A 23,874-nucleotide genomic window follows, 5' to 3' on the forward strand; every position below is an offset into this window, starting at 1 on the left:
TTTTTTTTTTTGTACTAAAACATTTGTAGTCAATGTTGTGACGGTTACACATTTTGATTGACTTTTCCCTTTTACAGATGCCACTGCAGAGTGAGACCAGCTACAGAAGGAGATAGAAAGGCTGAACTGGATAATGAAAGGTAAGGACAGCCCCCCACAAAAAAACAAATATAATGATCCACAGTTTGACCGGTTATCTCACAGACAAGCATGTTCAAGAAGGATTGTCAGCGCTTAGCTGTGGCCATTAGGACCAGAAACAAATGACAGGAACTGTGTTTTGCCGTGAGCTCAACACATGCCATAGGAGATCAGAAATAATCAGAACTACCTAGAACTTCCTTTAGATTTTGTTTTGTCAGTCAAGGGAAGTTAGATATATTGTTGTTCGACATCGTTTATAATTCACTGTGGCATCTTTAAGAATGGTTAGTGTCCACCCTGAGTTGGAAGTTTGGGAGTTCGATCCCCGACCGAGTCATATGAAAGGCTGTAAAAATTGTACCCGATGAGTGTCTGCTTGGCACTCCAGCATTAAGGAGATAAAGTGAAGGTGTGGTCCTACGATAAAACTAAGCGTCAGCGGTGTACCTATTTAATTTAAATTTTTTCCAGGATCCCACAGTTGACAGTACATGTCAGATCAAAATCAAGCCATGAGGTCGAATAAATTGTCTGCAGAGCTCCGAGACAGGATTGTGTCGATGCATAGATCTGGGGAGGGGTACCAAAAAAAGTTATGCAGCATTGAAGGTCCCCAAGAACACAGTGGCCTCATCATTCCTAAATGGAAGATGTTTGGAACCACCAAGACTCTTCTTAAAGCTGGACACCTGGCCAAACTGAGCAATCGGGGGAGAAGGGCCTTGGTCAGGGAAGGGACCAAGAACCTGATGATCACTCTGACAGAGCTCTATAGTTCATCTGTGGAGATGGGAGAACCTTCCAGAAGGACAACCATCTCTGCAGCACTCCACCAATCAGGCTTCATGGTAGACACTTGAAACCCTACCTCTTTAAGGAATACCTGGAATAGTATAAAGCAATCCTTGTACCTCCCCCTCCCCCACCCCCCATTTAAAAAAATAAGAAAAAAAGTGGTTGTCCCACTTGCTATCATAAGTTGAATGCACCAATTTGTAAGTCGCTCTGGATAAGAGCGTCTGCTAAATGATGTAAATGTAAATGTAGACGGAAGCCACTCCTAAGTAAAAGGCACATGACAGCCCACTTGGCCTGAATGCCAAGTGTCACATCTGGAGGAAACCTGGCACCATCCCTACGGTGAAGCATGGTGGTGGAAGCATCATGCTGTGGGGTTGTTTTTCAGCGGCAGGGACTGGGAGACTAGTCAGGATCGAGGCAAAGATGAACGGAGCAAAGTGCTTATATCCTTGATGAAAACCTGCTCCAGAGTGCTCACAACCTCAGCCTGGGGCGAGGTTCACCTTCCAACAGGACAACCACCCTAAGCACACAGCCAAGACAATGCAGGAGTGGCTTCGGGACAAGTCTCTGAATGTCCTTGAGTGGCCCAGCCAGAGCCCGGACTTGAACCCGATCGAACCTCTCTGGAGAGACCTGAAAATAGATGTGCAGCGACGTCCCCATCCAACCCGACAGAGCTTGAGAGGATCTGCAGAGAAGAATGGGAGAAACTACCCAAATACAGGTGTGCCAAGCTTGTAGCATCATACCCAAGAAGACTCGAGGCTGTAATCGCTGCCAAAGGTGCTTCAACAAAATACTGAGTAAAGGTGTGAATACTTATGTAAATGTGATATTTCTGTTTTTATTTTAAATAAATTAGAAAATCTTCCCTTTTGTCATTTATGGGGTATTGTGTGTAGATTGATGAGGTAAAAAAAACAATTTAACACATTTTAGAATAAGGCTGTAACGTAACAAAATGTGGAAAAGTGCGAAGGTATATGCACAACTATACAGACACAAGACATACAGTGCTGCTTGAAAGTATGTGAACCCCCTGTGCAATTACAGATTTTTCTGTTTTTACCATGAAATCTTCATTTAATCAGAACCAGTCTTTTTATCTGACATAACAGGTTTATATTTCCCAATACCATATGTTGGTGTAGAGGAAATCATGCCTGTAGTAGAAAAACACAATTTTTAAAAGGTATTAGTGCAGGTGCAAAAATAAGTGAACCCCATGTTGCATTGATTAAATCAAGTAGGTAAGTAGAATCAGGTGGGTAAATAATTAGCAACCAAATGAACCAATCAAAGGAGAGATCATTAGGAAAGAGTTTGGGCGGGTTTCTGATAAATAGAAACCTGGTCAGTTTGGTGTTACTCATCCAGGTGAATGAAAAGCACTCCATGCCGAGAGGAAAGGAGATCTGAGGACATCAGGACGAGGGTAGTGAGGGCACATTAGTCTGGGGAAGGCTATAAATCATCTCAAAAGATTTGAGCTTCATCAGTCCACTGAGGCAAATCATTTACAAATGGAGAGCATTTAACATGACAGCAACTTGGCCTAGGAGTGGATGGACTTATCCCCAAGGTCCACAAGAACAATCATAAATCAGGTAAAAGCCAACCCAAACATCTTAGAGATTGCATACCTCCTTGCTGCTTCTCAGATAACTGTGCATGCTTCAACAATAAGATTACTGAATCGAAATGCCATTCATGGGAGGGTTGCTAGGAAGAAGCCTCTGCTGTCAACAAATAACCAAACTGCCCATCTTAACTTTGCCATGGACCACTTGGACAAACCTGAAGGTTTCTGGAAGTCCAGAATTGACCTTTTGGTCACAATCAACACCCCGCGATGTTTGGTGAAAACCCAACACCTCCTACCACTAAAATAACCTTAACCCAACGGTCAAGCATGGTGGTGGGAATGTCATGATATGGGGCTGCTTTTCCTCCTCTGGACCTGGACAACTCCACATCATTAAGGGAACCATGAATTCTGAGGTATACCAGGAGATTCTTGAACAGAAGGTCAGGCCATCAGTCAAGGATCTAAAGCTGGGCCGAAAATGGATCTTTCAACAAGACAACGACCCAAAGCATAAAAGCAAATCTACCAAACAATGGCTCAAGAGAAAGAAGATTTGTGTTTTGGATTGGCCAAGTCAAAGTCCTGACCTAAATGACTAAAATGTAAAATGTAAATCCAATCGAGATGCTGACTAAGGAGGAGGCGCAAAAAATCCCTCAAATGAGATGTCAGAGACTAATTACTGGCTATAGGAGACGTTTAGTCCAAGTTATCCTGCTAAAGGAGGTGCCACAAGCTATTGACTGAAGGGGTTCACATATTTTTGCACACAACAAATCTGAGTTTCTGTTACAGTGAGGAAAAAAGTATTTGATCCCCTGCTGATTTTGTGTGTTTGCCCACTGACAAAGACATGATCAGTCTCTGCATAAGAGCGTCTGCTAAATGACGTAAATGTAAATGTAAATCAGTCAATAAGTTTAATGGTAGGTGTATTTGAACAGTGAGAGACAGAATAACAACAAAATCCAGAAAAACACATGTCAAAAATGTTATAAATTGATTTGCATTTTAATGAGGGAAATAAGTATTTGATCCCTCTGCAAAACATGACTTAGTACTTGGTGGCAAAACCCTTGTTGGCAGTCACAGAGGTCAGACGCTTCTTGTAGTTGGCCACCAGGTTTGCACACATCTCAGGAGGGATTTTGTCCCACTCCTCTTTGCAGATCTTCTCCAAGTCATTAAGGTTTCGAGGCTGATGTTTGGCAACTCGAACCTTCAGCTCCCTCCACAGATATTCTATGGTATTAAGGTCTGGAGACTGGCTAGGCCACTCCAGGACCTTAATGTGCTTCTTCTTAGCCACTCCTTTGTTGCCTTGGCCGTGTGTTTTGGGTCATTGTCATGCTGGAATACCCATCCACGACCCATTTTCAATGCCCTGGCTGAGGGAAGGAGGTTCTCACCAAGATTTGACGGTACATGGCCCAGTCCATCGTCCCTTTGATGCGGTGAAGTTGTCCTGTCCCCTTAGCAGAAAAACACCCCAAAGCATAATGTTTCCACCTCCATGTTTGACGTTGGGGATGGTGTTCTTGGGATCATAGGCAGCATTCCTCCTCCTCCAAACACGGCGAGTTGAGTTGATGCCAAAGAGCTCCATTTTGGTCTCATCTTACCACAACACTTTCACCCAGTTCTCCTCTGAATCATTCAGATGTTCATTGGCAAACTTCAGACGGGCCTGTATATGTGCTTTCTTGAGCAGGGGGGACCTTTCGCGGGCGCTGCAGGATTTCAGTCCTTCACGGCGTAGTGTGTTACCAATTGTTTTCTTGGTGACTATGGTCACGCTACAGAAACAGGAGCAGGAGCCTAGATCCTATGAGCTGTTCCGGACTCTCTCAAGCCAAGGCTCGTGCAAAGCTACTCACTTATTGAATGTGTGATTAAATAGTAGTTGCAAAAGTTACATTTAATGTGAAAATGTCACACATACACTGAAGAAAAAAATATATAAACGCAACATGTAAAGTGTTGGTCCCATGTTTCATGAGCTGAAATAAAAGATCCCAGAAATGTTCTGTATGTACACATTTGTTTACATCACTGTTAGTGAGCATTTCTCTTTTGCCAAGATAATCCATCCAACTGACAGGTGTGGCATATCAAGATGCTGATTAAACAGCATGATAATTACACAGGTGCACCTTGTGTTGGGGACAATAAAAGGCCACTCTATAATGTGCAGTTTTGTCCACTACACAATGCCATAAATGTCACTTTACATTTACGCCATTTAGCAGACGCTCTTATCCAGAGTGACTTACAAATTGGTGCATTCACCTTATAGCCAGTGGGATAACCACTTTACAATATATATATATATATATATATTTAAAAAAAAACATTTTGGGTGGTGGTGTAAGGGGGGTTAGAAGGATTACTTCATCCTATCCCATGTATTCCTTAAAGAGGTGGGGTTTCAAGTGTCTCCGGAAGGTGGTGAGTGACTCCGCTGTCCTGGCGTCGTGAGGGAGCTTGTTCCACCATTGGGGTGCCAGAGCAGCGAACAGTTTTGACTGGGCTGAGCGGGAACTGTGCTTCCGCAGAGGTAGGGGGGCCAGCAAGCCAGAGGTGGATGAACCGCTTAATGCCCTCGTTTGGATGTAGGGACTGATCAGAGCCTGAAGGTACAGAGGTGCCGTTCCCCTGACATCTCCGTAGGCAAGCACCATGGTCTTGTAGCAGATGCGAGCTTCAACTGGAAGCCAGTGGAGGTGTGGAGGAGCGGGGTGACGTGAGAGAACTTGGGAAGGTTGAACACCAGACGGGCTGCCGGCATTCTGGATGAGTTGTAGGGGTTTAATGGCACAGGCAGGGAACCCAGCCAACAGCGAAGTTGCAGTAATCCAGACGGGAGATGACAAGTGCCTGGATAAGGACCTGTGCCGCTTCCTGTGTAAGGCAGGGTCGTACTCTCCGAATGTTGTAGAGCATGAACCTACAGGATCGGGTCACCGCCTTGATGTTAGCGGAGAACGACAGGGTGTTGTCCAGGGTCACGCCAAGGCTCTTTGCACTCTTTGCACTCTCGCTCTCTTGAAGATGGAAGGGACATAGCCAGTGGTCAAGGATGAGTTGATGAGCAAGGTGAGGTAAGGGAGAAGGTCACCGGAGATGGTCTGGAGAAGAGAGGAGGGGATAGGGTCAACTGGGCAGGTTGATGGGTGGCCAGCCTTCACAAGTCGGCAAGATTTTATCTGGAGAGAGGGGGGAGAAAGAAGTCAGCATAGGGTAGGGCAGTGTGAGCAGGACCAGCAGTGTCATTTGACTTAACAAACGAGGATCGGATGTCGTCAACCTTCTTTTCAAAATGTTTGTGGAAGTCATCCACAGAGAGGAGGGGGGAGGAGGATTCAGCAGGGAGGAGAAGGTGGCAAAGAGCTTTCTAGGTCAGAGGCAGATGCTTGGAATTTAGAGTGGTAGAAAGTGGTTTTAGCAGCAGAAAAATATGAAGAAAATGTAGAGATGAGGGGGTGAAAAAGATGCCAGGTCCGGCAGGGAGTCTAGTTTTCCTCCATTTCCGCTCGGCTGCCTGGAGCCCTGTTCTGTGAGCTCGCAATGAGTCATCAAGCCACGGAGCAGGAGGGGGAGGCCCGGGCCGGCCGGGGAGAATAGGGTACATAGAGAGTCAAAGGATGCAGAAAAGGAGGGAGAGGAGGGTTGAGGAGGCAGAATCAGGAGATTGGAGGGAGAAGGATTGAGCAGAGGGAAGAGATGATAGGATGGAAGAGGAGAGAGAAGAGGAGAGAGAGCGAAGGTTGCGATGGCGCATTACCATCTGAGTAGGGGCAGAGTGAGTAGTGTTGGAGGAGAGCGAGAGAGAAAGGATACAAAGTAGTGGTCGAAGACATGGAGGGGAGTTGCAGTGAGATTAGTAGAAGAACAGCATCTAGTAAAGATGAGGTCAAGCGTATTGCCTGCCTTGTGAGTAGGGGGACGGTGAGAGGGTGAGGTCAAAAGAAGGAGAGGAGTGGAAAGAAGGAGGCAGAGAGAAATGAGTCAAAGGTAGACGTAGGGGAGGTTGAAGTCCCCCAGAACTGTGAGGGGTGAGCCTTCCTCAGGAATGGAACTTATCAAGGTGTCAAGCTCATTGATGAACTCTCCAAGGGAACCTGGAGGATGATAAATGACAAGGATGTTAAGCTTGAATGGGCTAGTGACTGTGACAGCATGGAATTCAAATGAGGAGATAGACAGATGGGTCAGGGGAAAAGAGAGAATGTCCACTTGGGAGAGATGAGGATTCCTGTGCCACCACCCCGCAGACCAGATGCTCTCGGGGTATGCGAGAACAGATGGTCAGACGAGAGAGAGCAGTAGGAGTAGCAGTGTTTTCAGTGGTAATCCATGTTTCTGTCAGCGCCAAGAAGTCGAGGGACTGGAGGGTTAGCTAGAAAGCTAGAATAGTTAGCATACTAGCTAGCCATTGCTTTCAGACAAAGAAGAAACCCCTCCTCCCATGGCACGAACACACAGAGAGAGCCAAGCTAACGTTAACTAGTCACCCATGTCCTGAATTCCCTTGAACGACTCTGGCTACCAGTATGTAAAAACAAAACACAAATGTAGGTTATAACCTACCCCTAGCAGCTACTGTTAGCTAGCCAAGTGCAAAGCTAGCCACTGAATTGACTCAGCCAGTTCGCGTCTGTTCGCTAGGTCATTCCAGCTATTGTTTAGTAGCTATCCAGGTAGCAACAAGCTAGCTAAATTTCAAGCACAGTAGCCACTTACTACCTAACGTTAACGCTTCAGAAGAATGAGGTTAGAAAAACAGCTGAATGGTAGATATTATTGTATGTAATTATTGTAGGCAGCAAGCTGGCGTAATTACAGGTACTCTCAGGCGTGAAACAACTATCCACAGTTGCTAATACTTACCAGTAGCTACCCGCTAGCTAGTCCAGGTAGTGGGCTATCTAGATTCGTGCTTCACCGGGCTCAGCCGAATACAATATTAACCTACAATAATTACATACAACAACCCACGATAACTACCTACAATACCTAACTACAATTTAAATACAGTGGGGGAAAAAAGTATTTAGTCAGCCACCAATTGTGCAAGTTCTCCCACTTAAAAAGATGAGAGAGGCCTGTAATGTTCATCATAGGTACACGTCAACTATGACAGACAAAATGAGAAGAAAAAAGTCCAGAAAATCACATTGTAGGATTTTTTATGAATTTATTTGCAAATTATGGTGGAAAATAAGTATTTGGTCACCTACAAACAAGCAAGATTTCTGGCTCTCACAGACCTGTAACTTCTTCTTTAAGAGGCTCCTCTGTCCTCCACTCGTTACCTGTATTAATGGCACCTGTTTGAACTTGTTATCAGTATAAAAGACACCTGTCCACAACCTCAAACAGTCACACTCCAAACTCCACTATGGCCAAGACCAAAGAGCTGTCAAAGGACACCAGAAACAAAATTGTAGACCTGCACCAGGCTGGGAAGACTGAATCTGCAATAGGTAAGCAGCTTGGTTTGAAGAAATCAACTGTGGGAGCAATTATTAGGAAATGGAAGACATACAAGACCACTGATAATCTCCCTCGATCTGGGGCTCCACGCAAAGATCTCACCCCGTGGGGTCAAAATGATCACAAGAACAGTGAGCAAAAATCCCAGAACCACACGGGGGGACCTAGTGAATGACCTGCAGAGAGCTGGGACCAAAGTAACAAAACCTACCATCAGTAACACACCACGCCGCCAGGGACTCAAATCCTGCAGTGCCAGACATGTCCCCCTGCTTAAGCCAGTACATGTACAGGCCCGTCTGAAGTTTGCTATAGTGCATTTGGATTATCCAGAAGAGGATTGAGAGAATGTCATATGGTCAGATGAAACCAAAATATAACTTTTTGGTAAAAACTCAACTTGTCGTGTTTGGAGGACAAAGAATGCTGAGTTGCATCCAAAGAACACCATACCTACTGTGAAGCATGGGGGTGGAAACATCATGCTTTGGGGCTGTTTTTCTGCAAAGGGACCAGGACGACTGATCCGTGTAAAGGAAAGAATGAATGGGGCCATGTATCGTGAGATTTTGAGTGAAAACCTCCTTCCATCAGCAAGGGCATTGAAGATGAAACGTGGCTGGGTCTTTCAGCATGACAATGATCCCAAACACACCGCCCGGGCAATGAAGGAGTGGCTTCGTAAAAAGCATTTCAAGGTCCTGGAGTGGCCTATCCAGTCTCCAGATCTCAACCTCATAGAAAATCTTTGGAGGGAGTTGAAAGTCTGTGTTGCCCAGCGACAGCCCCAAAACATTACATTTACATTACATTTTAGTCATTTAGCAGACGCTCTTATCCAGAGCGACTTACATTTTTTTTTTTATACTGGCCCCCTGTGGGAATTGAACCCACAACCCTGGCGTTGCAAACACCATGCTCTGTCAACTGAGCTACATCCCTGCCGGCCATTCCCTCCCCTACCCTGGACGCACGCTGGGCCAATTGTGCGCCGCCCATGAGTCTCCCGGTCGCGGCCGGCTGCGACAGAGCCTGGATTCGAACCAGGATCTCTAGTGACACAGTTAGCACTGCGATGCAGTGCCTTAGACCACTGCGCCACTCAGGAAACATCACTGCTCTAGTGGAGATCTGCATGGAGGAATGGGCCAAAATACCAGCAACAGTGTGTGAAAACCTTGTGAAGACTTACAGAAAACGTTTGACCTGTGTCATTGCCAACAAAGGGTATATAACAAAGTATTGACAAACTTTTGTTATTGACCAAATACTTATTTTCCACCATAATTTGCAAATAAATTCATAAAAAATCCTACAATGTGATTTTCTGGATTTTTTTTCTAATTTTGTCTGTCATTGTTGACGTGTACCTATGATGAAAATTACAGGCCTCTCTCATCTTTTTAAGTGGGAGAACTTGCAAAATTGGTGGCTGACTAAATATTTTTTTCCCCCACTGTACATAGTTTAAGCTTTACTCGACAAAGCCCAAACTATGTATATAAGCCATATAAGCCAAGCTTACCTCCCACCAGAGAGAGACACAACCTCACCAGACGACGACGACTCTTCACATGTTTTGAGGGAGCATGCAGTTGGCATGGTGACCGCAAGAATGTCGACCAGAGCTGTTGCCAGATAATTGAATGTTCATTTCTCTACCATAAGCCACCTCCAATGTCGTTTTAGTGAATTTGGCAGTACGTCCAAACGGCCTCACAACCGCAGACCACGTGTAACCATGCCAGGTCAGGACCTCCACATCTGGCTTCTTCACCTGCCACCCAGACAGCTGATGAAACTGTGGGTTTGCACAACCAAATAATTTCTGCGCAAACTGTCAGAAATCGTCTCAGGGAAGCTCATCTGCATGTAGCAAGGATCTGTACACAATTCCTGGAATCTGAATATGTCCCAGTTCTTCCAAGGCCTGAATACTCACCAGACATGTTACCCATTGAGCATGTTTGTGATGCTCTGAATCGACGTGTGCAACAGCGTGTTCCAGTTCCCTCCAATAACCAGCAACTTTGCACAGCCATTGATGTGGAGTGGGGCAATATTGACTGATTGCCTTATAAACTGTAACTAAGTAGAATCTTTGAAATTGTTGCATGTTTCATTTATATTTTTGTTCAGTGTAAAAGGTATAGGCAAACAGGCAATTCACACAAACAATTGCTCTGTGAAATCCCCAGAACATTTGAATTATTACCTAAAGCTGCAAGGTGACATCTCAATCAGCTCATTGGAAGAGTTTATTAGAATATTTTATTTAAATATTTTTACTTTTCTATTTCATGTCCTTTTTTTTTTTTCATACATTCTTTTTTGTAACATTCGAGTGTCAAAGATAGTAAAAATGTCAAACTTCTAGGGTCCTGTCCTGAAGGATGGAGAAGGTTTGGCTGCAGCTGTTACTACCTCTCTACTGAGAAGAAATCCTGGACTGAGAGTAGACAGGACTGTCTGGAGAGAGGAGCAGACCTGGTGATCATTAACAGTGAAGAGGAACAGGTGAGAGAGAGCGACAGAGACAGAGAGAACTACTGTATTTATCATGTATTATTAACAATGCTTTTTCTGTGCCACCACAACAGGCATTCATCAATGGGTTTGAAGCAGTCACTTTTGCCTGGATTGGTCTGACTGACTCTGTTACTGAGGGGACCTGGAAATGGGTGGACGGCACCCCACTGACCACCCCAAGGTAAGAGACTACTGCTCTAATAACACTGACCACCCCAAGGTAAGAGACTATTGCTCTAATAACACTGACCACCCCAAGGTAAGAGACTACTGCTCTATTAACACTGACCAACCCAAGGTAAGAGACTACTGCTCTAATAACACTGACCACCCCAAGGTAAGAGACTACTGCTCTATAATAACACTGACCACCCCAAGGTAAGAGACTACTGCTCTATAATAACACTGACCACCCCAAGGTAAGAGGCTACTGCTCTAATAACACTGACCACCCCAAGGTAAGAGACTACTGCTCTAATAACACTGACCACCCCAAGGTAAGAGACTACTGCTGTAATAACACTGACCACAGTGGAAGGAGTAGGACTGACTCTCTGTGTTGTTCATACTCTAGGTTCTAAGAGAGTGGCTAGTCTAACTCTGTTGTTTCTACTGCAGCTATTGGAGGAGTGGAGAGCCTGATGGTGGTGGAGTGGAGAACTGTGGGGGAAATCTTTACCTGTCAACAGGCCATGAAGTATGGAGGGATTTTAAGTGTTCATTTTCACAAGAATGGATCTGTGAGAAAGAGGCTTCTCATAGGTAATTTCTCTGCACTGCTGATTAATCTACTTTATGTTAATGATGGTCTGAAGACTGGCGTGATTTGGTAGAATGGTACTCTAAACTACAGGTAGGAGACAAACACACATTCAGACGCGACACACACACACACACACACACACACACACACACACACACTGATCTGAACCTGAGTCTCCAACGGGAGAAAACAACCTCTTAGTTAGAGGAAATTCCCTTTTGGGCCGAGACACTGATTTTGAAGTTGCAGGCGGGGCTACCTCATCACGTGACCATGAGCAACCAATCATGACCGACACATGTCCTCTACACAAGCTGACACACAACAATTTATTAATATGTCAAACAATGAGTTGTATAATAGGGGTATAATATCATTCAATAGCCGCTGTCAATCAATTACTGTTAAGTTTTACAGTACTAAATACATTTGAAATGACTGTTTATGTTTCAGATATACTGTATGTTTGTTTCTTGTGCTTTTATCATACTGAACATAAACAATGTCCACGTCCTGCTATTTTAATAAATCATTCAACCTAGATTAAAGACACTTCCTTTCTAGTACATTATTGTTCTGTACTCTGTTTTATCTAACATGATATCTAGAAGGACAAGACACCTCTGTTTTATACTTTATCTAATATTAACATGGAATCTAGAAGGACAAGACACTCTCTGTTTTTATATCTTTAACATGGAATCTAGAAGGACAAGACACCTCTCTGTTTTATACTTGATCTAATATTAACATGGAATCTAGAAGGACAAGACACTTCTCTGCCACTTATGGATAGAGTGTGAATGTTACTGTTTCCATTTTAACTCATATTTTTAACCTCTTTGCGGTGACATCACCAGAATGAAGGGTTGGATCATAAATAACCATCAGTTATGAAAACAGTGTTTATGGTTTTGTTACTAAACTAACTGGGACTAATCATTGACTACAGTAGGACAGGTGGCAATGACCTCCAGATATCAGAGAGACAGCCTTAGGCATGGTGTGTGTGAGATTCATGTATGATTCATGTAAAAGTATATACATCAGTGGAGGCTGCTGAGGGGTGGACGGCTAGTAATAATGGCTGGAACAGAGCAAATAGAATGGCATCAAACACATAGAAACCATGGGTTTGATACCATTCCACCAATTCTGCCAAGAGTGTGCAAAGCTGTCATCAAGGCAAAGGGTGGCTATTTGAAGAATCTCAAATATAAAATATGTATATATATGTTTTTATTTGTTTAACACTGTTTTGGTTACTAGATGATTCCATATATGTTATTTAATAGTTTTGATGTCTTCACTATTAATCTACAATGTAAAAAATAAGATAAACCCTTGAATGAGTAGGTGTCCAAACTTTTGACTGGTACTGTACATCGTTACTGTTGTTGGTTAGATAGCAAATTTTACCCATATACAGTGAGGGAAAAAAGTATTTGATTATTCTGCTGATGTTGTACGTTTGCCCACTGACAAATAAATGATCAGTCTATAATTTTAAAGGTAGGTTTATTTGAACAGTGAGAGACAGAATAACAACAAAATAATCCAGAAAAACGCATGTCAAAAATGTTAGAAATTGATTTGCATTTTATTGAGGGAAATAAGTATTTGACCCCCCTCTCAATCAGAAAGATTTATAGGCTCCCAGGTGTCTTTTATACAGGTAACGAGCTGAGATTGGGAGTGCTCCTAATATCATCTTGTTACCTGTATAAAAGACACCTGTCCACAGAAGCAATCAATCAATCAGATTCCAAACTCTCCACCATGGCAAAGACCAAAGAGCTCTCCAAGGATGTCAGGGACAAGATTGTAGACCTACACAAGGCTGGAATGGGCTACAAGACCATTACCAAGGAGCTTGGTGAGAAGGTGACAACAGTTGGTGCGATTATTCACAAATGGAAGAAACACAAAAGAACTGTCAATCTCCCTTGGCCTGGGGGCTCCATGCAAGATCTCACCTCGTGGAGTTGCAATGATCATGAGAATGGTGTGGAATCAGCCCAGAACTACACAGGAGGATCTTGTCAATGATCTCAAGGCAGCTGGGACCATAGTCACCAAGAAAACAATTGGTAACACACTACGCCGTGAAGGACTGAAATCTTGCAGCGCCCGCAAGGTCCCCCTGCTCAAGAAAGCACATATACAGGCCTGTCTGAAGTTTGCCAATGAACATCTGAATGATTCAGAGGAGAACTGGGTGAAAGTCTTGTGATCAGATGAGACCAAAATCGAGCTCTTTGGCATCAACTCAACTCGCTGTGTTTGGAGGAGGAGGAATGCTGCCTATGACCCCAAGAACACCATCCCCAACGTCAAACATGGAGGTGGAAACATTATGCTTTGGGGGTGTTTTTCTGCTAAGGGGACAGGACAACTTCACCGCATCAAAGGACGATGGACAGGGCTATGTACTGTCAAATCTTGGGTGAGAACCTCCTTCCCTCAGCCAGGGCATTGAAAATGGGGTCGTGGGGTGGATATTCCAGCATGACGATGACCCAAAACAGCCTCAACCTTAATGACTTGGAGAAGATCTGCAAAGAGGAGTGGGACAAAATCCCTCCTGAGATGTGTGCAAACCTGGTGGCGAACTACAAGAAACGTCTGACCTCTGATTGCCAACAAAGGTTTTGCCACCAAGTACTTAGTCATGTTTTGCAGAGGGGTCAAATACTTATTTCCCTCATAAAAATGCAAATCAATTAATAACATTTTTGACGTGTTTTTCTGGATTTTTTGGTTGTTATTCATTGTTCAAATAAACCTACCATTAAAATTATAGACTGATCATGTCTTTGTCAGTGGGCAAACGTACAAAATCAGCAGGGGATCAAATACTTTTCCCTCACTGTAAGTTTTGACGTGAAGTCAATCAACACAAGACACAGTATGAATAACAAGATGAAACAAGCCACGTACAAATTCCCCACATGGCAGTTTCTTGTAATTCTTACTAGCAATCTGGCCATCCAGAATCACAACCACTTGTATATTCCCCAGCAAGAAAACCAAATAATGTAGATCAAATAGAAGGGGAACTAACAAAGAGTCACTGACCACAACCAAAAAGAAACCAGTGCTTTTTAGGAGGGGTTCTGAAAAACACTCATGGAGATGTCCACTGGAAGTTGACTAGCAACAACAACTGGAACCTAGAAGACACCCACCATGAGCGCCCACTAAAATTGCCCAAGAAGAGCCAAACAAAAGAAAACCCTTTTTGCTCCAAAAAGTGGAGCAAAATGAAATCAGGGAAGATCAGACAAAGGGATGTTTTCTAGATCACAAATAGAGAGAGACATCTAAAGGTGTTTACTCTCAACACAACTGGAGTGCTGGGCCAGCCACTCTTAAATATCACCTGGGCCAACACCTTCGACTAACGAGATGGACAAGCCAGCACAGGTGTAACACCTACTGACTAACGAGGTGACACCAATCGGTGCGCCCCACATGCTAAATGAGCTAACATCTAACCTCAAAATAGAAATGGAAAAACCAAAGCCTGTAACACCTTCCCACTTAAGACAACAAATATATCTTATATTTTTGTTGGACAAGTTTGCTCACAACCAACAGAAAGTAACTTCCATCCCACAATATGATCAACTTAAATGCGTCGCCTCCTTCAAAAGAAACAAGACAAAACAGCCACTTTTTTTTCGTATAATCTTTTATATTTTTTGTATATATAGTTGCCTAAAACAGAGGTAAAATCATGTACATTTCTATAACTCTCAACCAAAACAAAACTAATCTCCAAAACAGCAAAACGTGCAGTCAAAATAAATTGTGAGCCAGGGCTACACACTGGCTAAACACAAAACACAAAACGTATTGACTGCCCACCCTTGAAAGACAATCAGCAACCAAGTTGTCCTTACCGCAGATATGTCTGATTTCAAGGGGGAAGACTCCTGCAATATGAGACTCCAGCGAAGGAGTCGGCTGTTCGTGGAGCTCGTCTTTTGCAGGAAAACTAGAGGGTTGTGATCGGTATAGACCACCATAGGGGTAGAGAACAATACATGAACCTCGAAATGCTGAAGAGACAGTACCAAAGTGAGCGTCTCCTTCTCGATAGTCTAGTAGTGTTTTTGGCGCTCTGAGTTAGAGGGACCTGCCAATATCCCTTCAGCAGATCAAACTTTCTAACGTATTTAGCAGCGCCAACATGGTCCACACAATCGTCCACCCTGGGCAAAGGGTACGAGTGTCACGGTTTCGGCCGAGGCTGCCTCTCTCCCTTGTTCGGGCAGGCTTCGGCGTTCGTTGTCTCCGGAATACTAGCTGCCACCGTTGTATGTTTCATGTTCGTTTGCTTTTGTCAGATTTTTGTCTGTCGTGGTGTAGGGCTGATGTTCGCTATTTCGCTCGGTTGAGCTTCCCTCCACTGCGTGGAGTGTTTTCGCACCTGTGTAGTGCGCATTTGTTTTGTGCGCCTTCGTGCGTTATTTCGCCTTCGGGCAAGTGTTCTCGTAATTTCCTTGTTGGAGAGTTACTAAAGTCTGTTGGACTATACTTCGGTGTCCTGCGTTTGATTCCACCACTACACCCACCTACAGCACGCGTGACAGAATAACACACCTTAAAATGGAATCAGCAGGAGCCGCAGCAGCCCAGACGACGCTGGAGGACCAGGTTCGGGAACAACGGGACCAGATCCTGCAGATGGGGACCGCACTGCAGGAGGTGATCACCACCATTCGAGGCTGGGGAACGCCTCCACCGCCACCCTCCCTGCCAGCACCATCGGCCAGTCCGCCCATTCCAGCACCGGAACCCAGAGGAGTCCAACTCTCGCTCCCGAGGTCCTACGATGGAACCGCGGCCGGGTGTCAGGGATTCCTTCTCCAGGTGGAGCTGTACCTGGCCACCGTGCACCCGGCGCCCTCGGGACATGAGAGCGTGTCCGCCCTGATCTCCTGCCTTTCCGGGAAGGCATTGGAATGGGCCAACGCGGGAGTGGAGGAGGATCGACGCGGACACCATCACGTACGACGAGTTCTCCCGCCGCTTCAGGGTGGTGTTTGACCATCCCCCGGAGGGGAAAGCGGCGGGGGAGCGTCTGGTCTTCCTCCGGCAGGGGAGGAGGAGTGCGCAAGAGTTCGCCCTCGAATTCCGTACTCTAGCGGCAGATGCAGGGTGGAATGATCGGGCTCTCGTCGATCACTACAGGTGTAGTCTACGAGAGGACGTCCGTCGGGAGCTGGCTTGTAGGGACACCAGCCTCTCGTTCGACCAGTTGGTCGACATGTCCATCAGGCTGGATAACCTACTAGCTACCCGCGGACATTCCGAGGGGGCCCGTCCATTTCACCCTCCAGCGCCTCCGAGCCGTGTCCCATGGAGCTCGGGGGTGCTGGCGCTAGAGAGAAGAGGGGTTGGCTTACTAGGGGGTCCATCCCCTGCACCAACTGTGGTCGGGGGAGGACACACCGCGGCTAGGTGCTGGGGATGGCCTCCTAGGGGAGAGGACGACAGGTCCCGCACTGGGGATTCCTTCCAGGTGAGTAGGCGCCCACTCACCCAGAGCTCTCTATTGCACATTTCTGTTTGCCTGTGAGTTTTCCACAGGTAGCACCTCATTCCCAGCATAAGGCGCTGGTAGATTCAGGCGCGGCTGGGAATTTTATTGATAAGAAATTTTGTTTAGCTTTAGGGATTCCCCTTCTTCCTGTTGATGTCCCTTTCCCCGTTCATGCCCTAGATAGCCGTCCGTTGGGTGCGGGCTTGATCAGGGAGGTCACTGCGCCACTTAGGATGTGTGCGCAGGGGGTCATCAGGAGATGATTCAGCTATTTCTGATTGACTCTCCTGCGTATCCGGTGGTGCTGGGCATGCCCTGGTTGAGTACCCATAACCCATATATTTCGTGGTCTGCCCAGTGTGTGGGTAGATGTTTAGGCGTTTCCGTAGGGGCTACCTCGGTGGAGAGTCCAAACCAGGTGCCCGCATTGCACGTTCCCCCTGAGTATGGGGATTTGGCTATTGCGTTTAGTAAGTCGAGGGCAACGCAGTTGCCGCCCCATAGGCAGGGAGATTGTGCGATAGACCTCCAGGCAGGAGCTGCGCTCCCACGGAGCCATGTGTATCCTCTGTCTCAGGAGGAGAAGAAAGCTATGGAGACTTACATAGACGAATCTCTGAGACAAGGATACATACGGCCTTCCACTTCCCCTGCGTCCTCGAGTTTCTTTTTTGTGAAGAAGAAGGATGGTGGTTTGCGCCCATGCATTGATTACCGTGGTCTCAATCAGATCACGGTGAAGTACAGTTATCCACTCCCGCTGATTGCGACCATGACTGAGTCCTTGCATGGGGGCGCGTTTCTTCACTAAATTAGATCTCAGGAGCGCGTACAACTTGGTGCGCATCAGGGAGGGCGATGAATGGAAGACAGCCTTTAGTACCACCTCGGGCCATTACAAGTATCTTGTCATGCCATATGGGTTGATAAACGCTCCGTCAGTTTTCCAATCATTCGTGGATGAGATCTTCAGGGACATGCAGGGGCAGGGGGTCGTGGTGTACATAGATGACATTCTCGTGTACTCGCCGACCCGTGTCGAGCATGTGGCCCTGGTGCGCAGAGTGTTGCGGAGGCTGGTGGAGCACGACCTGTATGTTAAGGCAGAGAAGTGTCTGTTTTTCCAGGAGTCGGTCTACTTTTTTGGGGTATCAGTTGTCTGCGTCAGGGGTGAAGATGGAGGTAGACCGGGTGTCAGCCGTGCGTAATTGGCAAACACCAACCACTGTGAAGGAGGTGCAGCAGTTTTTGGGGTTTGCGAATTACTACCGGAGGTTTATCCGGGGTTTTGGACAGGTGGCAGCTCCCATCACGTCTCTCTTGAAGGGGGGCCCGGTGCGTCTGCAGTGGTCTGCCGAGGCGGACAGGGCATTTGGGAGGCTGAAGGACCTGTTTACCTCGGCTCCAGTGCTGGCGCATCCGGATCCCTCTTTACCATTTCAGGTAGAGGTGGACGCGTCTGAGGCCGGTATAGGAGCCGTGCTTTCACAAAGATCAGACGCGCCACCTAAACTCCGCCCCTGTGCTTTTTATTCCAAGAAGCTCAGTCCGGCGGAGCGAAACTATGACGTAGGGGACAGGGAGCTGTTAGCCGTGGTACAGGCCCTAAAGGTGTGGAGGCACTGGCTTGAGGGGGCTCAACACCCTTTCCTCATTTTGACGGACCACCGTAACCTGGAGTACATCCGGGCAGCGAGGAGGCTAAACCCTCGGCAGGCTAGATGGAATATGTTTTTGACCCGGTTTACGTTTAAGATCACGTACATCCCTGGGTCCCAGAACGGTAAGGCAGATGCGCTGTCTCGGCGGTATGACACGGAGGAGAGGTCCGTGGAGCCCACTCCCATACTGCCGGAGTCGTGTCTGGTGGCACCGGTAGTGTGGGAGGTCGATGCTGAGCTCGAGCGGGCGTTACGCACCGACCCTAGTCCACCACAGTGCCCGGAGTGTCGGAAGTACGTTCCGCTCGAGGTTCGGGATCGATTGATCTATTGGGCTCACACGTCACCCTCCTCTGGACATCCGGGTATCGGCCGGACAGTGCACTGTCTTAGTGCCAAGTACTGGTGGCCCACGTTGGCAAGGGATGTGAGGGTTTATGTTTCCTCCTGCTCGGTGTGCGCCCAGTGTAAGGCGCCTAGACATCTGCCTAGGGGTAAGTTACTACCCCTGCCCGTGCCACAACGACCATGGTCCCACCTCTCGGTGGATTTCCTTACTGACCTTCCTCCTTCACAGGGGAATACCACTATACTGGTCGTTGTGGACCGGTTTTCTAAGGCCTGTCGTTTGCTCCCCATGCCGGGCCTTCCTACCGCCCTGCAATCTGCCGAAGCCCTATTCACCCATGTGTTCCGGCACTACGGGGTACCCGAGGATATTGTGTCTGATCGAGGTCCCCAATTTACCTCCAGAGTCTGGAGGGCCTTTATGGAGCGGTTGGGGGTCTCGGTGAGCCTCACCTCGGGTTACCACCCGGAGAGTAATGGGCAGGTGGAACGTGTAAACCAGGATGTGGGCAGGTTTCTTAGAACATACTGCCAGGACCGGCCGGAGGAGTGGGCAAGGTACGTTCCCTGGGCCGAAATGGCCCAGAATTCCCTACGCCATTCCTCCACTAACCTAACCCCTTTCCAATGTGTGTTGGGTTACCAGCCGGTTCTGGCACCCTGGCAGCAGAGCCAGATCGAGGCTCCTGCGGTGGATGAGTGGGCGAGGCGCTCGGAGGAGACATGGAACGCTGCACACGTCCACCTGCAGCGGGCCCTCCGATGTCATAAGGCGAGCGCCGATCTCCACCGCAGTGAGGGACCGGTGTACGCACCTGGTGATCGAGTCTGGCTCTCTACCAGGAACCTGCCCCTCCGCCTGCCCTGTCGGAAACTGGGTCGGCGGTTTGTAGGGCCATTTAAAGTCCTGGGAAGGTTGAACGAGGTGTGTTATAAATTACAGCTACCTGTTGAATATAAAAGTATTAACCCCTCGTTCCATGTGTCCCTTCTCAGGCCGGTGGTAGCTGGCCCACTCCAAGAAAGTGAGATCAGGGAGACTCCTCCGCCCCCATTGGACATCGAGGGGCACCGGCGTACTCCGTGAGGTCCATCTTGGATTCGAGACGTCGGATGGGGGGTCTCCAGTATCTAGTGGAGTGGGAGGGGTACGGTCCGGAGGAGCGGTGCTGGGTGCCGAGGAGAGACATTTTGGACCCGTCTCTCCTGACGGAATTCCATCGTGGGCACCCGACGCACCCTGCTCCGCGGCCTCCGGGTCGTCCCCGAGGCCGGAGTCGGCGCACGTCTGGAGCCGCGCGTCAAGGGGGGGGGGTACTGTCACGGTTTCGGCCGAGGCTGCCTCTCTCCCTTGTTCGGGCAGGCTTCGGCGTTCGTTGTCTCCGGAATACTAGCTGCCACCGTTGTATGTTTCATGTTCGTTTGCTTTTGTCTGATTTTTGTCTGTCGTGTGTAGGGCTGATGTTCGCTATTTCGCTCGGTTGAGCTTCCCTCCACTGCGTGGAGTGTTTTCGCGCCTGTGTAGTGCGCATTTGTTTTGTGCGCCTTCGTGCGTTATTTCGCCTTCGGGCAAGTGTTCTCGTAATTTCCTTGTTGGAGAGTTACTAAAGTCTGTTGGACTATACTTCGGTGTCCTGCGTTTGATTCCACCACTACACCCACCTACAGCACGCGTGACAACGAGTCAGACTTAGTAACGGCATTGAGTTTCCGAAATTCTGAAATAAACCGTCGGAGACCCATCCGAATATACACTGCTCAAAAAAATAAAGGGAACACTCAAATAACACATCCTAGATCTGAATGAATGAAATAATCTTATTAAATACTTTTTTCTTTACATAGTTGAATGTGCTGACAACAAAATCACACAAAAATTATCAATGGAAATCAAATTTATCAACCCATGGAGGTCTGGATTTGTAGTCACACTCAAAATTAAAGTGGAAAACCACACTACAGGCTGATCCAACTTTGATGTAATGTCCTTAAAACAAGTCAAAATGAGGCTCAGTAGTGTGTGTGGCCTCCACGTGCCTGTATGACCTCCCTACAACGCCTGGGCATGCTCCTGATGAGGTGGCGGATGGTCTCCTGAGGGATCTCCTCCCAGACCTGGACTAAAGCATCCGCCAACTCCTGGACAGTCTGTGGTGCAACGTGGCATTGGTGGATGGAGCGATACATGATGTCCCAGATGTGCTCAATTGGATTCAGGTCTGGGGAACGGGCGGGCCAGTCCATAGCATCAATGCCTTCCTCTTGCAGGAACTGCTGACACTCCAGCCACATGAGGTCTAGCATTGTCTTGCATTAGGAGGAACCCAGGGCCAACCGCACCAGCATATGTTCTCACAAGGGGTCTGAGGATCTCATCTCGGTACCTAATGGCAGTCAGGCTACCTCTGGCGAGCATATGGAGGGCTGTGCGGCCCCCCAAAGAAATGCCACCCCACACCATGACTGACCCACCGCCAAACCGGTCATGCTGGAGGATGTTGCAGGCAGCAGAACGTTCTCCACGGTGTCTCCAGACTCTGTCACGTCTGTCACGTGCTCAGTGTGAACCTGCTTTCATCTGTGAATAGCACAGGGCGCCAGTGGCCAATTTGCCAATCTTGATGTTCTCTGGCAAATGCCAAACGTCCTGCACGGTGTTGGGCTGTAAGCACAACCCCCACCTGTGGACTTCGGGCCCTCATACCACACTCATGGAGTCTGTTTCTAACCGTTTGAGCAGACAACTGCACATTTATGGCCTGCTGGAGGTCATTTTGCAGTGCTCCTCCTGCTCCTCCTTGCACAAAGGCGGAGGTAGCTGTCCTGCTGCTGGGTTGTTGCCCTCCAACGGCCTCCTCCACGTCTCCTGATCTACTGGCCTGTCTCCTGGTAGCGCCTCCATGCTCTGAACACTACGCTGACAGACACAGCAAACCTTCTTGCCACAGCTCGCATTGATGTGCCATCCTGGATGAGCTGCACTACCAGAGCCACTTGTGTGGGTTGTAGACTCCGTTTCATGCTACCACTAGAGTGAAAGCACCGCCAGCATTCAAAAGTGACCAAAACATCAGCCAGGAAGCATAGGAACTGAGAAGTGGTCTGTGGTCACCACCTGCAGAACCAGTCCTATATTGGGGGTGTCTTGCTAATTGCCTATAATTACAACCTGTTGTCTATTCCATTTGCACAACAGCATGTGAAATGTATTGTCAATCAGTGTTGCTTCCTAAGTAGACAGTTTGATTTCACAGAAGTGTGATTGACTTGGAGTTACATTGTGTTGTTTAAGTGTTCCCTTTATTTTTTTGAGCAGTGTATATAGGGCGAATTCCACGGACTGTTGCCATGTTCTGCAATGCCATGCTCAAGCATGAACTCTACCTCACTGCGGAGCTTCTCTCTCTTTTCAGGGTTCACTCGATAGGCATGTTGTTTGATTGGGGCAGAGTCCACAACGTCAATGTCATGCTCTAGTACATTTGTCTGAGTTGGCACATCTGATAATAAACCCTGATATTCTAAAAGCAGTGCAACAATATCCCCTTTTTCCTCCGGAGACAAGTGTGTCAAAAAGACATCAAGGTTTTCTAGAATCTCTGAGTTACTCAACCGTCCAATAGGAACAGGGTGTATTGGGCTTTCTTCATGTTCTTTAGGAAGACTATAGTCTGACTTCTGTCCCATGGAAGCGTGCACATTGTTTTAGTGAAGTTGTCAGCTAAACCATCTATATAAAAACACTCCTTAAAATATATTTTAGAGAGTACTAATGTTACTGTCCCCACTACAACAAAGAAATACTACAGTGAGGGAAAAAATTATTTGATCCCCTGCTGATTTTGTACGTTTGCCCACTGACAAATAAATGATCAGTCTATAATTTTAATGGTAGGTTTATTTGAACAGTGAGAAACAAAAAAATCCAGAAAAACGCATGTCAAAAATGTTATAAATTGATTTGCATTTTAATGAGGGAAATAAGTATTTGACCCCTCTGCAAAACATGACTTAGTACTTGGTGGCAAAACCCTTGTTGGCAATCAGAGGTCAGACGTTTCTTGTAGTTGGCCACCAGGTTTGCACACATCTCAGGAGGGATTTTGTCCCACTCCTCTTTGCAGATCTTCTCCAAGTCATTAAGGTTTCGAGGCTGACGTTTGGCAACTCAAACCTTCAGCTCCCTCCACAGATTTTCTATGGGATTAAGGTCTGGAGACTGGCTAGGCCACTCCAGGACCTTAATGTGCTTCTTCTTGAGCCACTCCTTTGTTGCCTTGGCCGTGGGTTTTGGGTCATTGTCATGCTGGAATACCCATCCACAACCCATTTTCAATGCCCTGGCTGAGGGAAGGAGGTTCTCACCCAAGATTTGACGGTACATGGCCCCGTCCATCGTCCCTTTGATGCGGTGAAGTTCTCCTGTCCCCTTAGCAGAAAAACACCCCCAAAGCAAAATGTTTCCACCTCCCATGTTTGACGGTTGGGATGGTGTTCTTGGGGTCATATGTAGCATTCCGGCGAGTTGAGTTGATGCCAAATAGCTCGATTTTGGTCTCATCTGACCACAACACTTTCACCCAGTTCTCCTCTGAATTATTCAGATGTTCATTGGCAAACTTCAGACGGGCATGTATATGTGCTTTCTTGAGCAGGGGGACCTTGCGGGCGCTGCAGGATTTCAGTCCTTCACGGCGTAGTGTTACCAATTTGTTTTTTCCTTGGTTACTATGGTCCCAGCTACCTTGAGCACTCCTTTTAAGAGTGTGCTCCTAATCTCAGCTCGTTACCTGTATAAAAGACACCTGGGAGCCAGAAATCTGATTGAGAGGGGGTCAAATATTTATTTCCCTCATTAAAATGCAAATACATTTATAACATTTTTGACATTCTTTTTGCTGGATTTTTTTGTTGTATTTTTCTCTCTCACTGTTCAAATAAACCTACCATTAAAATTATAGACTGATCATTTCTTTGTCAGTGGGCAAAC

At 46.9% G+C, this 23,874-nt stretch overlaps 1 protein-coding gene across 1 annotated transcript in view; it reads left to right on the forward strand.

The window, feature by feature from the left end:
• Positions 1-11,142, forward strand: part of LOC123485508 (C-type lectin domain family 6 member A-like) — a 105,869-nt gene extending 94,727 nt beyond the window's left edge. The window contains exons 2-4 of the mRNA XM_045216453.1: positions 10,410-10,549; positions 10,633-10,727; positions 11,136-11,142. Coding sequence (XP_045072388.1) covers positions 10,410-10,549; positions 10,633-10,727; positions 11,136-11,142 — 242 coding nt within the window. The remainder of the gene's footprint in view (positions 1-10,409; positions 10,550-10,632; positions 10,728-11,135) is intronic.
• Positions 11,143-23,874: the final 12,732 nt, after the last annotated feature.

The sequence above is a fragment of the Coregonus clupeaformis genome, unplaced genomic scaffold, assembly GCF_020615455.1.
Source record: "Coregonus clupeaformis isolate EN_2021a unplaced genomic scaffold, ASM2061545v1 scaf0714, whole genome shotgun sequence".
Taxonomy (NCBI): Eukaryota; Metazoa; Chordata; class Actinopteri; order Salmoniformes; family Salmonidae; genus Coregonus; species Coregonus clupeaformis.